The sequence below is a fragment of the Camelus dromedarius genome, chromosome X (assembly GCF_036321535.1).
Source record: "Camelus dromedarius isolate mCamDro1 chromosome X, mCamDro1.pat, whole genome shotgun sequence".
Classification (NCBI taxonomy): Eukaryota; Metazoa; Chordata; class Mammalia; order Artiodactyla; family Camelidae; genus Camelus; species Camelus dromedarius.
Genome location: NC_087472.1, coordinates 25882438 through 25895057, shown reverse-complemented (window position 1 = coordinate 25895057; position 12620 = coordinate 25882438). Strand labels below are relative to the sequence as shown.

Below are 12620 nucleotides of genomic sequence, written 5' to 3'. Positions count from 1 at the left end.
TAGCAGAAAGTTAATTGTTCTATGGCTTTAGAATTGCAGTCTTGCTTTGGGGTAAAATCTTGTGAAACAGAGGCTGCTGAGGGAAAGTGACAAGAAACTGGACTATGTGGAGGTCTCCATCTTAAGGCTGGAGCCAGCGTATAAGACAGCTCTCCAGTGGCCCCAGACTTCCTCTGCGGAAGGCTTCCCATCTGCCTGATTGAAAGCACAGCTTTCAGCATCTGTAGAAGTTTGAATTTCAACAGGGTCTTAGGTTAAAAAACAGGATATATGTGGCATGCAGTACATGTCTGAGCAACTGGAGAGGGTCACAGTGGCACTGGGGCAAAAGGTCAAATACTGATGGACTAACCATCCAGAGGAGTATGAGAATCCCCAAGGAATGGTCTGCCTCATAGGAAGGTGCTCACTGCTGCCAGACCTGTGACAGGTTGACACAGGGCAGGTGCAGAGAGAGCTCTGTATAAATTGTAGGCATTGGGGGCCCTCACAGATACAAAGAAGGTGTTTCAAAGGGCAGTGGGCTGATTGGGGGACTGGCTGTGCAAAAATTTTCTTGGACACCCAGAATTTTCACTTCTACCACCTCTTCTTAGGGGCTTTGCAAAGCTTGGAGCAGCAACCAAAAAACTGAAGCATCAAACTAGGCTCATAGAACCTAAAAGCCAATCCTTGGGCCAAATCATCTGGACATTTCCATTAGAATGAATTTACTTGATCAAGGGAAATGACTACCTCTTAGTTGCTCCAACAAAATGTTTTAGCTTTCTCCCTTCTAAAAGCACATTGTCCAAAGTTAAAGACTTCTCAATTTGACAGAAGTGCAAACATTTTACATAGTTTTCACAGAAGAAATTCTTGGTTTTCAGATGCTGGCAGTGACTGTACTGAAGGTTACACATTCATGGCATTTGTTTCATTCAGATAATTATTAGCTTTAATTTTCATTTTAAGGCTCCTTTGCTTAATACAAATGGTTACAGTAAATAAATCACTATGTGGCATTAATAACAGCTATTGGCAATTATCATTTGAAATGCTGATACTCCGCCCAGGAGCTATTTATTTAATGATTTCTGCCATCTGGCTCCATGCTTTGGCTTTCTTCTTGGCCAGGGAGAACCAGACTGGCTCAGCTGGCTCAACCGGCTGTTGTAGTGTGACTGGGAGAGTGGAAGACCTTCTGGTTTCCTTCTTCATAGAATGTACTTGAAGTATCTTATCATCTTCAAATCCTATTGGAACCACAGTAAATAACACACAAGTAGTAAGAAGCCCCAGAGATACTGAGGTATGTTTATGGGATGCAATAAGAATTTTCCTCCTTTCAGGTTTTCTCTGGCTTCTAAAAGTCAGTGCATAGGCAGTGCCATAGGGTGGTATGTGAAAGGGGTAACATCAATACGGCTGTGGCCACAGGGACCTGGACATGGGAAGGTCTGAGAGAAAATACCTACAGCTGTAACTGCCAATCTTTGGCTGATTATTATTGGATTGTCTTACACTTCTGAATTGAGTCTAGAGGGGAAACGTATCTGTTCAGTTTTTTCAATTTAAATAAGGTAATATTGTTTTGTTTTGCCAATCCATGATGTTGTATGAAATGACTGATGACTCAGTAGATCCACCCAGTAAAAGTCTATGCTAAATAACATTATATCAACTACTCCTTCCCTCATCTGGCTTTATGGTTGATGGACTTAGTGGCTTAGAGTCAACCAGTGATTCTCAACCCTGGCCACACATTAGAATCATCTAGGGTTCTCTTTAAAAATATGAATGCACATGCTATTTCTTGAACTAACTGAATTAGAATCTCTAGCAATGGATCCAGGGTGATCTGTAATTTTAAAAAAGCTCATCAGGTGATTCTAATATACAATGAGAGTTGAGAACCACTTGACAGGAGTACAGTGCACATGAGACGATTCACAGCTATAAGCAGGTCAAGTGCTGCTATTTCATGGCCACGCAGTGGGTTCCTAAACTCCTAGTTTAATTTCTTCATGAGGCAGACTAAGAGAGAGGGCAAAGATGACTCAATATAAATCCATCCTCCCCCCAACCCGCTCCTCCTCCTGGAAGAGAAAACATCCCTCTGGCACACAACTCTACTGATGAGACCTTATTCTATCGCAGCAGTGCTTTTTCAGCTTTCAACATTCCCCCACCTCTCATACCCCTGCTCAGAATACAGAGGGGCTGAAACAAGCCTTTAAATAGTTAAAAAAAACAATTCAATACCACTGAGTCTTTACAGTGCTTTATTTTCCACAGATTCATTGGGAATGTAGAAGGTGAGAAAATGCTGCTTTGCTATGAACTAAAAAAAAAGTAACTTGGTTCTTTCCTCTTGAATACCAGCCCTAAGAATGTTCTAGTGAGTGATCACAATTTTGTGCCTATACAGCTTCATAGATGAGGTAAAGACTGGAAGACCCTTTGAAAGTTACACACTGGACTTAACAGTAGTCATAATAATCGGATTTTCCTAAAACAAGCTGATATCTGTATCTAATGGAAGAGCCATGAGAGAAACATGAAGCTGATTTGGGGGAAGAGACATATGTTGTCTGAGCTTGAAACTGCAAAAGTTTCACAACATTCTACCCAGGCTATTTTGAGGGGTGGGGGGTGGGGGTGGGGGGTGTTTTTTACCTGCTTTGGTAGACGTAGGTAGCTTCATCCGTACCATTTTCTCCTGTCTATTGACATTGGAACTGAAAATCCGTCTTGATTGGTTTTCATTTGCAAGGCCAGCTCTCTTTAACACAAAATGAAAACAGAAAGGTTGTTAAGTCCTGACATGAAAACAGCAAATTACTTATTCAAATCACAAGCCCTGTCCTGGGTATTATGAGTTCAACATTAACCAAAAGGAAAGAGATAGATAGAGAGATAGAAAGAAACAGAAAGCACCTTGGTTCAGAATTTCAGTTCACAAAACCTAAGCTGGTTCAAGTTTATCACCTTTCTGAGCTGGAAGAAAAGGTTGTCTAATCATACAAATAGTGTAAACAAGTTAACGTGAGAATTATTTAACTTGACAACAACCTCTTCTCTAGCACTTTACCAGCACTTAGCAAGCTAACAGAATGTGGTGGTTACAAATACCTTATCAGTTAATTAACATGACTTTCATGGATTTCTACGTAACAAAACTTGTTTACATCTGACTTGCATTAGAAAGTGATACAACTAGGTGTTTTCAAAATTGTACAGCTTAAGCTTTTCAAATTAACCTCTCCACAACTAGTCTAAATCAATGAGTTTATATACCCTAAAATATGTCCCCCTGACAAAAGCTTTAATGAAGGTGGACTTTGCCCTGTATGATCCTGCTCCCATAAAAACACTAATGATGAAAATGAAAAGATCTTTAAAGAAAAGAGTTAGATTTTCACATGATCCCACAACAAATTCAGTAAGCACTTAGAAGTATAGGAACTTAGACATATCTTTTGATACGTAAATTTGATGTTTTCTTGAGTCAGTTTTCTGTAGTTTTGACAAGCAGGGTTCTCATTCTGACACTTCCAAAGACATTGCAAATGCGACATTGGAAGCAAGACATCATCCCATCATGCCTGGTCCACACGTGGTACCATTAGCCTTGTTCATCACATAGCTTTTCCCTTAACTTATAGGGGGTGCCACACCAAACCAAATCAGTATGTGGAAACCCAAACATGAAACTACCTTTACTTACGTAAACGTAAACCATTATGTACTGATATGGAAGTGTGTCCAGAAATGAAATGTTAAATGAAAAATAGTATGTATAGTTTAATTCCATTTATATTTTCTTAAATACATGTACATATTTATAGGCATAAAATATCTGTAAGGATATTTACTCAACTCTCACCCCAGTGGTGACCTTTGGGTTTTTTTTCAATGACTCCTTATTTCTAGACCAATTTCATGGAATTCCTTAGGACAGGACTTGATTTACAGAATCTTCTCATATTCATCACTTTTTACAAATCCTTTAAAGTGCATAAAGCGGAGCACATTTCTATGAGTACAAAGCAAGTCTTTTCCCCTGAAGGGTCCCCAGATTAATGTATGATTAACGTATTCAAAGAGGTGGGGAGCTGCATCTCTAGCAAAGTTCCCAATACAATCTTAGTCAGTTGGCTCCAGCAACCTTTTGGAGTGTTTTGTGGGCTGCCCCAGGTCCTACCCAATATCTAGGCTCCTTAGTCTCAGGCTTGGCTCCAGCTCTATTCTTGGTTTTGGGCTCTTTTGCAGGAATGTTGGCCTGGAAACTCCCCTGCTTCTGCTTCACCATGGTTATCCAAGCTGGCTCTGAGGTGGCACAATCTGACTGTTGACCAGGAGCTTTTCCTGTGAAAGGAATGAAAGTTAGAACTGAAGCGAGGCAGGCAGGGTCTTGAGACTGACTGGGGCCTACCCACAATAAGGTCCCAAATGGGACCCTTGTTAATTGCCAAATGAAAATAAACATATAACACATAGAGAAGGGCCTCCTTCTTTTGTACCCTCCCTACAATTTGGCAAGGCAGGAGTTCCTTGAGTAGATAAGAAGCTGTACTTCAAAGTTTGCAAACCGTCCTCTTACTGGTCCCTTTCCCTCCCTTGTCCATCCCTCTTCCTATCTCCAGTTCAGGGTAGGACAGCGGTTGCTAGATGCGCTGGGAAAATTCCTACGAGGCCAGACGCTGAATTCACTGATGTCATTTCTCTTAACTCCAAGGAAAATCTTACTGTATTTGTTACCTCATGGTCCCTAATGCAAGTGTGTGGTTACATGGGTGTGGTTATAGGTGTGTACAAGACTATGTGATGGTGAGCCTGAAGGTACAAAGGCTTTGAGAGAGATAAATGCTCAAAATATCACCTAGCTCTGGATTCTTAGACATTTCAGGTGAGTGAAGAAGCTGTGGAAGTACAAAACATTTACAATAAATTAAGATTTCAAGCTGAGAGCCTGAACATAGTGCTTATTAATGAGTTGGTTTTAAAAATACACACGGTGTTGAGGGGCACCTAAGATATGTAAAGAAACGTATTTTGAGAAAAGCATAAAATCCCATCTACATGTAAGGTGTACAGAGATTGGGGGATGGGGAGATGGTCACGTGTCTATTACAGAATGTGGACAAATGTCCAGAGGGGAGCACCTTGAGGAACAGAGGACTCAAAATGAACCATCTCCAAATCCATTAATCTAGAATGGGGCATGATTCTGCCCCTAAGTCCACAAGTCAGCCTTATCAAAGCAACAACTGAGCAAGCAAAGCTAGAGCAGACTTCCTCCTAGTCAAGACTTTGTTTTCCAGTTCTTCCCACCACTTGGTACCTGTTTGCCATCTGGAAAGATAAAGTCTCACCTGGGGTCCTGTAAGCAGGTTGCTTCTTGCCCATGCTTTCAGATTTGGGCCTCCTCTGTAGCCTCTCTGCAAAGTTAGATGCTGTGGGGAGGCTCTGTGCGCTGCCCAGGAGCCCTGTGGAAGCCCTTCTTCTGATTTGCTGTCCTCTACCTATGGAAGATGAAATTGGGCCCAAGGAGTGTGAAGGATGCTTGGTAAAATCTTGTTTCCCACTCTTACCCTTTTGTGAGGAAGAGGTTCTTCTCAGTCGGACTCCAAAAAGATTTTCAACGTCAGCCCCATTGGTGGGTGAATTTGAATGGCTGTTATTTTGAGCACCACTCCCAAGAGCTTCCTCCTTAGAATAAGTGCCTTCAGAAATGGATGCTTGCCAGGCAGGAGTGACGGTGAACTTCACAGGTTTGGTAGCAGGAGTCGGGGTGTTCTTAATGAGGTTTTCGGAGCTTTGGCTGCGTTTCTTGGTTTTGTTTGGAGAAGTGGGGTCCCTCGGTAGGGACCAGCAGCTAGGCTTGCTCTCAGAAATGGTTTCCTCAGCAGCAGCACTCACAGAACTTGAATAAACCTGTTGCTGATACTCAGGGTCTGCAAGAGCCTGAAAGGTGTGTCTGGGAGGCAGGCGCTCCTCCGAACCTCTTCCCTCCGCAGGTGCACTCACTGGGCCTGTCGAGAAAGTCTGTGGCTGAAATTCAGCCTCATCTTCAGCTTGGAAGGGGCGTCTGCAAGGCAGCTGCTCTTCGGAACTCCTCCATTCTCCACGAGAGCGCTCAGATGCCGAGGAGATTTCTTGCTGGTACTCCAGCTTCCCCAAAGCCGGGGCAAGGTGTCTGGGAGGCTGCTGGTCCTTAGAACTGCTCCACTTCACATGACCACTCTCTGAATGGGCAAAAACCTCTTGCGAGCCTTCTGGCCTCCTCAAGCCCTCCAGAGGGCTTTTCATAGGCAGCAGCTTGGAAGAACTGCCTCCCTCGGTATCAGCACTCTCCCAGCCTGAGAAAACTTGGTGCTCGACTTTTGGCCTCAACATAGATTTGGAAGGTGGATTTGAAAACAGAGGATCCACATAATTTCCCTCCTCAACAGCAGGACTCTCTGAAAAGATTTGCTGGGCCATAAACTTGACAAACGACTGGGAGGGACGCTTGGAAAGCACCATTTTCTTAGATGTGTCTTCTTCACCAGTACTGCTCTCTAGACGTGAGGACATTTCCTGAATTTTAGACTTTTTTGCCACCTGGGCAGGATGTCTAGGGGGCAGTGGCCTCCCAGAAATGCCCACCTCGACAGCAGCGCTCTCCAAACTTGACATCTGCCGGACTTTACGCCTCACAATGGACCAGGAATGTTTGGCAAGCGGCAGCTCGGTAGAAGGAACACTCTCTGGACCTGCAGAGATTGCTTGTTTGACTACTGGCCTCGCCAGGGGCTGGGAAGGGACTCTGGGAGGCAGTGGCTCCACAGAAATGCCCCACTCCATGGCAGCGCTCTCTGGACCCGCAGAGGCTTGTTGCTCAAATTTGGGGCTCACCCAGGACTGCTGGAAGCTGTGTCTGGGAGGCAGCAGCTCCCCGAACATGCCCTCCTCTACAGCAGTGTTCTCTGAGAAGATTTTCTGGGCTTGAGGATTTGTCAAGGACTGGGGAGAATATTTGGGGAGCAGTGTCTCCACCGGAATAATCTGCTCAGCAGAAACACCCTCCAAATCTGAAAATACATTGTGTTCAGCTTTAGCATTCATCAAGGGCTGGGCAAGAACTTTAGAAGGCAGAGGCTCCCTAGAAATGCTCCCTTCTGCCACAGCACTCTCTGGACCTGCAGAGACGTGTTGCTGGGCTAGAGGTCTCATCAGGGGCTGAGAATGATGTCTGGGAAGCAGCAGCTCCATAGAAATGCTCTTCTCAACCATGGCACTTTCCGCACCCGAGGAGAATTGGTGCTCCACGACTGGTCTCACCAGAGCCTGGGAGGGACGTCTGGGAGGCAGCAGCTCCCTAGACATGTTCCCCTCCACAGCTGTGCTCTCTGGACAGGCAGAGATGTCTTGCTCAGCTATTGGTTTCGTTGGGGGATGAGAAGGATGTCTTGAAGGCAGCAGCTCCACGGAAGTGATCCTTTCACTAGTAGTAACTTCTGGACCTGCAGAGACCGGTTGCTCAACTTTCAGCCTCATCAGGCGCTTGGAAGGCACTCTGGGAGGCAGCGGCTCCACAGAAATGTCCCACTCCCCGGCAGCGCTCTTTGGACCCGCAGAGGCTTGTTGCTGTAATTTAGGGCTCACCCAGGACTGGAATGGGCGCCTGGGAGGCATCTGCTCCACAGAAACACCCGACACTTCAGGTGCATTCTTTGAAACCGAGGAGACTTCTTCTTGGTCTTTGGGCCTCCCCAAGGCCTGGGAAGGGCATCTGGGAGGCAGATCTTCCTCAGAGCTGCTCCAGTCCTCAGCACTGTTGTACTTTTCAACATAGCTACTTGATCCTGTGGAGGGGTCATCCTCAGACTCCCCCAAAGCCTGGGGAGCGCACCTGGGAGCCAGCTGCTCATCAGAACTGCTCATGTGCTCGACAAAACTTGATTCTGCGAAGACTTCTTGGCCACCTTTGGACTTCCTCAAGGACGGGGAAGAGTGTCTGGGAGCCGGCCGCTGCGCAGAACCACTCCCCTCCTCCGAAGCGCTCTCTGAATCAGAGAAGCCAGCTTCAGCTTCGGGCTTCCCCAAGGACCGGGAAGAATACCTGGGAGCCCGCCGCTGCTCAGCACCGCTCAGCTCCACAGCTGAGCTTTCTGATTCTGGGGAGACTTCTTGTCCCTTTTTGGACTTCCCCGAGGGCTGGGAAGAGTATCCGCGCGCCCGCCGCTGCTCAGCACCACTCCCTGCCTCGGAAGTACTCTCTGAACCTGAGGCGACTGCTTCAGGCCTCGGCTTCCCTAAGGACCGGGAAAAGCTTCTGGGAGGCTTCCCCTCTGCAGAAGAGCCTCTGTCTGCCAAAGCACTCACTGTACCTGAAACGCTGGCTGTGAAGGCCTGGAGAACATTGCCAGGAGGCTTTTCTCTGCAGGGATTTTGAGCTGACTTCACTTTAAATCGGACACTCTTCCGATCAAAGCTGGAAGCTCCTTCCTCTTCTGACTGGATGTCAGAAGGGTCCATAAACACCTGATCCTTCACTGGCACTGAGAAAATGACATCTTGGGTTGTGGAAAGGTTTTCTACCACTGGTGAGAGAGCAGCTCTGGCTTCCGTCTTCTTGGCTCCAGCAGCCCCATCTTCATGGTATGGTGAGAGACCAGTGACCATGGACTCTTGCAGGTCTTCAGGTATTGACTGTGATGCTGATGCTTTTCTGGCATCAAAGTCTACACCGGCATTTCTACTTCCCACGTCGTTTTTATCTGAAAATAGCTCCAGCGGCGCGGCACTTTCTGTTTGTGGAGTTGTGCGTTGCTCTACAACTTGCTTCTCCAAGGGCAGATGCCAGAAAGGGCTGTCCCTGGAGGTCTTATCAGCAGGTGGGGACCCAGCTCTGTCACCTAGGCCAAGGGCTCTACTGGATTGTTTAAAGCTTCTTCTTCTGGATCCACGCTCATTCGTCCCCAAAGTACTTAATCCTCTTCTTCCACGTCGCCTTCCGTATACTGGGGAAAGTTGGTAGCTCTGACTCCCAGCGGCATCTTTGTTTGCAGCCTGATCTGTTGTCTTCTTTTCATAAATCTCAGCTCTGTTGCTCTGTTTCTGGCTTGAGGGACCTGTACCAAATAGAAATAAGGAAAGGGAAAGTGTGTCCTTTTGATTTCCTAAAATAAGAATACTCTGCCCTGGCCCGCTAGGTACCTACTTGCCATTGAATTCCCTAGTACAAAGAAGTAGCTATTCTGAAGACAGAGAGCAACTTGGTCACTATTAGCCTTCTGCAGTTGGAAATTTTTAAATCAAAGTGAAATCCTGTTTTATGAACTGATTCCAAGGTTGGCCCATCACCACTATATCAACAGTCTGTTCCACCATTAGGTGTGAGACACTTCAAAAGGCCATTTTTTGAACTTGTAACAATGATTACCTTTTAGGAAACTGGGGCAGGGCGAAGGGAACTTTTACTTTCTACTTAGTAGTCAACAGGGGTTATGGGAGGTGGGATTATGGCCCTTCATTTCTTCTGCTTTCAACTCTCTTGTAGCAAAGTAATCTGATGTAAAATGCATGCAAAGCAATCTTGGAAGAGTGCATTGGTCCACAGGCTTCAGATCAAGCACAAGGCAGCAGTTCTACACTTTGCTCCTCTCCTCTCTAGCACTTTTACTAAGGAACCCAAGTTTGATCCCCAGGTGGGAGGGCCCTCACTTCCTCCTCTCCCTCATCATCAACTGATCCTTAGCTCCATCTAGTGGTTTCACATCCAGCAAATAGCACCGAACCTGGAGGTTCATTCCAAACCACTTCCATTATATGGAAAACAAAAGTATCTGACCCCACAGACAATGAATGTTTTAATCTCTGTGTGTAAAAGGGAATGCTATTAAAAATAAATATGAAAAAAGGGTAAAAAGAAAGTAAAAGAAATTACTCATTTAATTTCTTTCTTTTTGTTGTTACGCAGAAGAGTTTCATGGTTTTATTAGTTTTGATAGGAGAATGTCTTCAGGGCTATCCTGTCTTTGAACCCACGTGTGAAATCCTTTGCGGCAAAAATATGAAATAACTGTTTGACTTAATTTGTAGAACAGGAATCTTGTTTGATCAAGTATTGCTCAAAATTCGGTTGCCATCAACTGGAGCCAACATCCACGTAAACACACACACAAACACACAGACTTTTCACTCCAGTGGTATTTGTTGTTTGGGGTGTTGGCTGCCAAGGACATCTGTCTGCAGCTGCCCAAGCCCTCTCTGCCCATGGATATGGGAACTGGTCTCACTGTTAACAGAAGACCTTTTTTCTCTACTGGAAGAGAAAAGCAACTTTAAAAAACCAGGATTTTTTTTTTCGCCAATTCTGTTTTTATTGTCTGGTTTTGTTGCTGAGGGGGGATGCTGAAGAGGAAATCACTGGCTGCACTCAGACACCTGGGCTCACTGAGGAACTCAGCAGGTACGTTAGACTTAGGATTAAACAAACTTACAAACAAATAACCATAAATCACCTCTCTGGTTGGAAATTCATTTAGATAAAATAGGAATCCAGGTATGACCCTTTACCTAAATCTCACACAAATGGCAACTGTATTAATTGGGCAGTTTAGATGGAGAAACTTGGACCTTATTAGTATGTATCTTAAATTGAAAGCCCTCTGAGGACCAAGGACAGCAGGCCTGGGCAATTCTCTGTATATAGCCCCTGTTACATGGAACTGTGGCACTAAGCTTGTAGTACATGTTTCTGGGTGAGGGTGAAGATGTTCCAACCTGCACTGTCTCTTTTCGGCCTCCTTTGGTCAGCTTCTTTTGGTCTGGTTGTACTCTTCTCTTCTTCAGAAACCAGTGGAAGGCTTGACTCCTCTTGCTTTGGTTTCACCTAAGAGAGGGAAAGAAAGAGCTTGAATCAGACTGAAGTGCTCTTCCTCAACCCCTGTATAGCTGCCAAAGGAAAAAGCATCAGGGGAAAAGTCCTTGCTATCCAAATGGCTCTGTTGGGAGCATAACAACACTGTTAATGATGGAAATTATTTCCAATGGTATCCAGACCCTGGTGATCATTTTCCTATTGGAAGTGGTTCACTAGATGTGACATTTCTGATCTCTGAGTGATACACTGCAGGGAACTCTCAAAAACACCCTGGAAACCACTGACCCACACTGCAAAGCCATACATATGAAAATGGGGTTGTTGGGTCTGACAACAATCGTACTCTTGTCAACACTGGAATTCCCAAGTTTGCTTCACCAGTCCTGGGAACCACATTCAAATCCTGATAGGCTTCTTTTCAGAGTGAAAGCATGAATTATGTCTTTCTAGCTCAAAAGGAGAAAAAAGATTGGGGTTTGGTTGAGAAAGAAGAGAGAAAAAGATGAAGGGTTCAGCCCTTACACTGAAGGGGTTAAAATTGGCTTAGTATAATCAAGGTTTTCAGATAATGACAGTGCAGCTGTGGAAATGTCAGAGGAGCACTACACTGAACAGGGTCCAGAATTTGCTTCGTGTAAGTCTTTATGATATGCATCTAAAGACAGACATGCAACTCTTTAGGTTCCCACACGAAGTGCCTGTGTAAACAGACTCAGCTCAAAATTATTTACTTTTGAGTGAATGAGGGCAGAGAGACGTGGGATCAGATCTCTGCTCCATCATTTACTCTCTGTGTGATGTTGCACAAGTTATTCTCTAAATCTTTCTGTCCATGTCTATAAATTAGGGATAAGGAGAAACCTCCGGGGGACTTGCAGACCTAAGAAATTCCAAAGCAGGAAGCAAGTGGCAGCAGCCTCTGGGTCATAAATGATCCTAGACTCATATTCATCCATGTGTCAGGGAGAGAGTCACAAGGAAGAAGTAGATGTCTCAGCCTTGTTAGAGAGTGCTACCCAGGCCTTTCCTCAATTAGGCTGTGCAGAAGGAAGAAAGTCAGAAGGGTCACACTAAGTTTCCCTTCACCAACATTCCCTGCGTCCCACATTTGTGGCGAGGTGTCCAGGTGATAATGCATTTACACGGTCTAGCACATAGTAATTGATCACCCTCTGCTTGACACTGAACCAAGGAGATTCTCTCAGGGCCACCAGAAGGCCCTCCTAGGCCTGCCACCCTGTCAATTGTTCTTTCAGTGTGTACTTTGTTCTCTTTCTAAAGCCAAATTGTGATGTCTAAGCTCAGGGCAACATGGTGGCCTGAAGAGTCCTGGGCTGGAAGTCGGAAGACTGGGTTCTGGTCCAAGCTCTGCCACTACCAGAGTTTCTGAAATTCGGCAACTATTTGTGCTTTAATATCCTTCCCTGTAAAATGCTTGTAACTACAAAAACTTTTCATCTCTTCTAGCTCTGATTTACAGCCCTTTACTATGGCCCAGACTCACGGAGGAATTGTTTGGACCGAAGTGAATCTTCTAGCTCGCTGACACATCTTTTAAATACCAGTATCTTTGAATTCTCAGCTTTCAGTAAAAATCTTTTCCAAAGACATTACTCCCCTATCTTCCTAAACAGAGATTGGCGAATCTCGTTCAACTTTTCTTGATGATTTGGATGAATAATGAACATGACCTATTACATTGGACAATGATGCAGTGTGGCCCTGAGGGACTTACTGAGGTCAGCAAGGTTCATGCTCCCCATAC

At 45.1% G+C, this 12620-nt stretch overlaps 1 protein-coding gene across 1 annotated transcript in view; it reads right to left on the bottom strand.

Moving 5' to 3' along the window:
- Nucleotides 1-880: 880 nt before the first annotated feature.
- Nucleotides 881-12620, bottom strand: part of KIAA1210 (KIAA1210 ortholog) — a 57739-nt gene continuing 45999 nt past the window's right edge. The window contains exons 8-13 of the mRNA XM_064482810.1: nucleotides 10756-10864; nucleotides 8291-9101; nucleotides 5358-8089; nucleotides 4187-4350; nucleotides 2659-2764; nucleotides 881-1235 (exon numbers count right to left, since the gene is read on the bottom strand). Of these exons, the coding sequence (XP_064338880.1) occupies nucleotides 1063-1235; nucleotides 2659-2764; nucleotides 4187-4350; nucleotides 5358-8089; nucleotides 8291-9101; nucleotides 10756-10864 (4095 nt within the window). The 3' untranslated portion in view covers nucleotides 881-1062. The remainder of the gene's footprint in view (nucleotides 1236-2658; nucleotides 2765-4186; nucleotides 4351-5357; nucleotides 8090-8290; nucleotides 9102-10755; nucleotides 10865-12620) is intronic.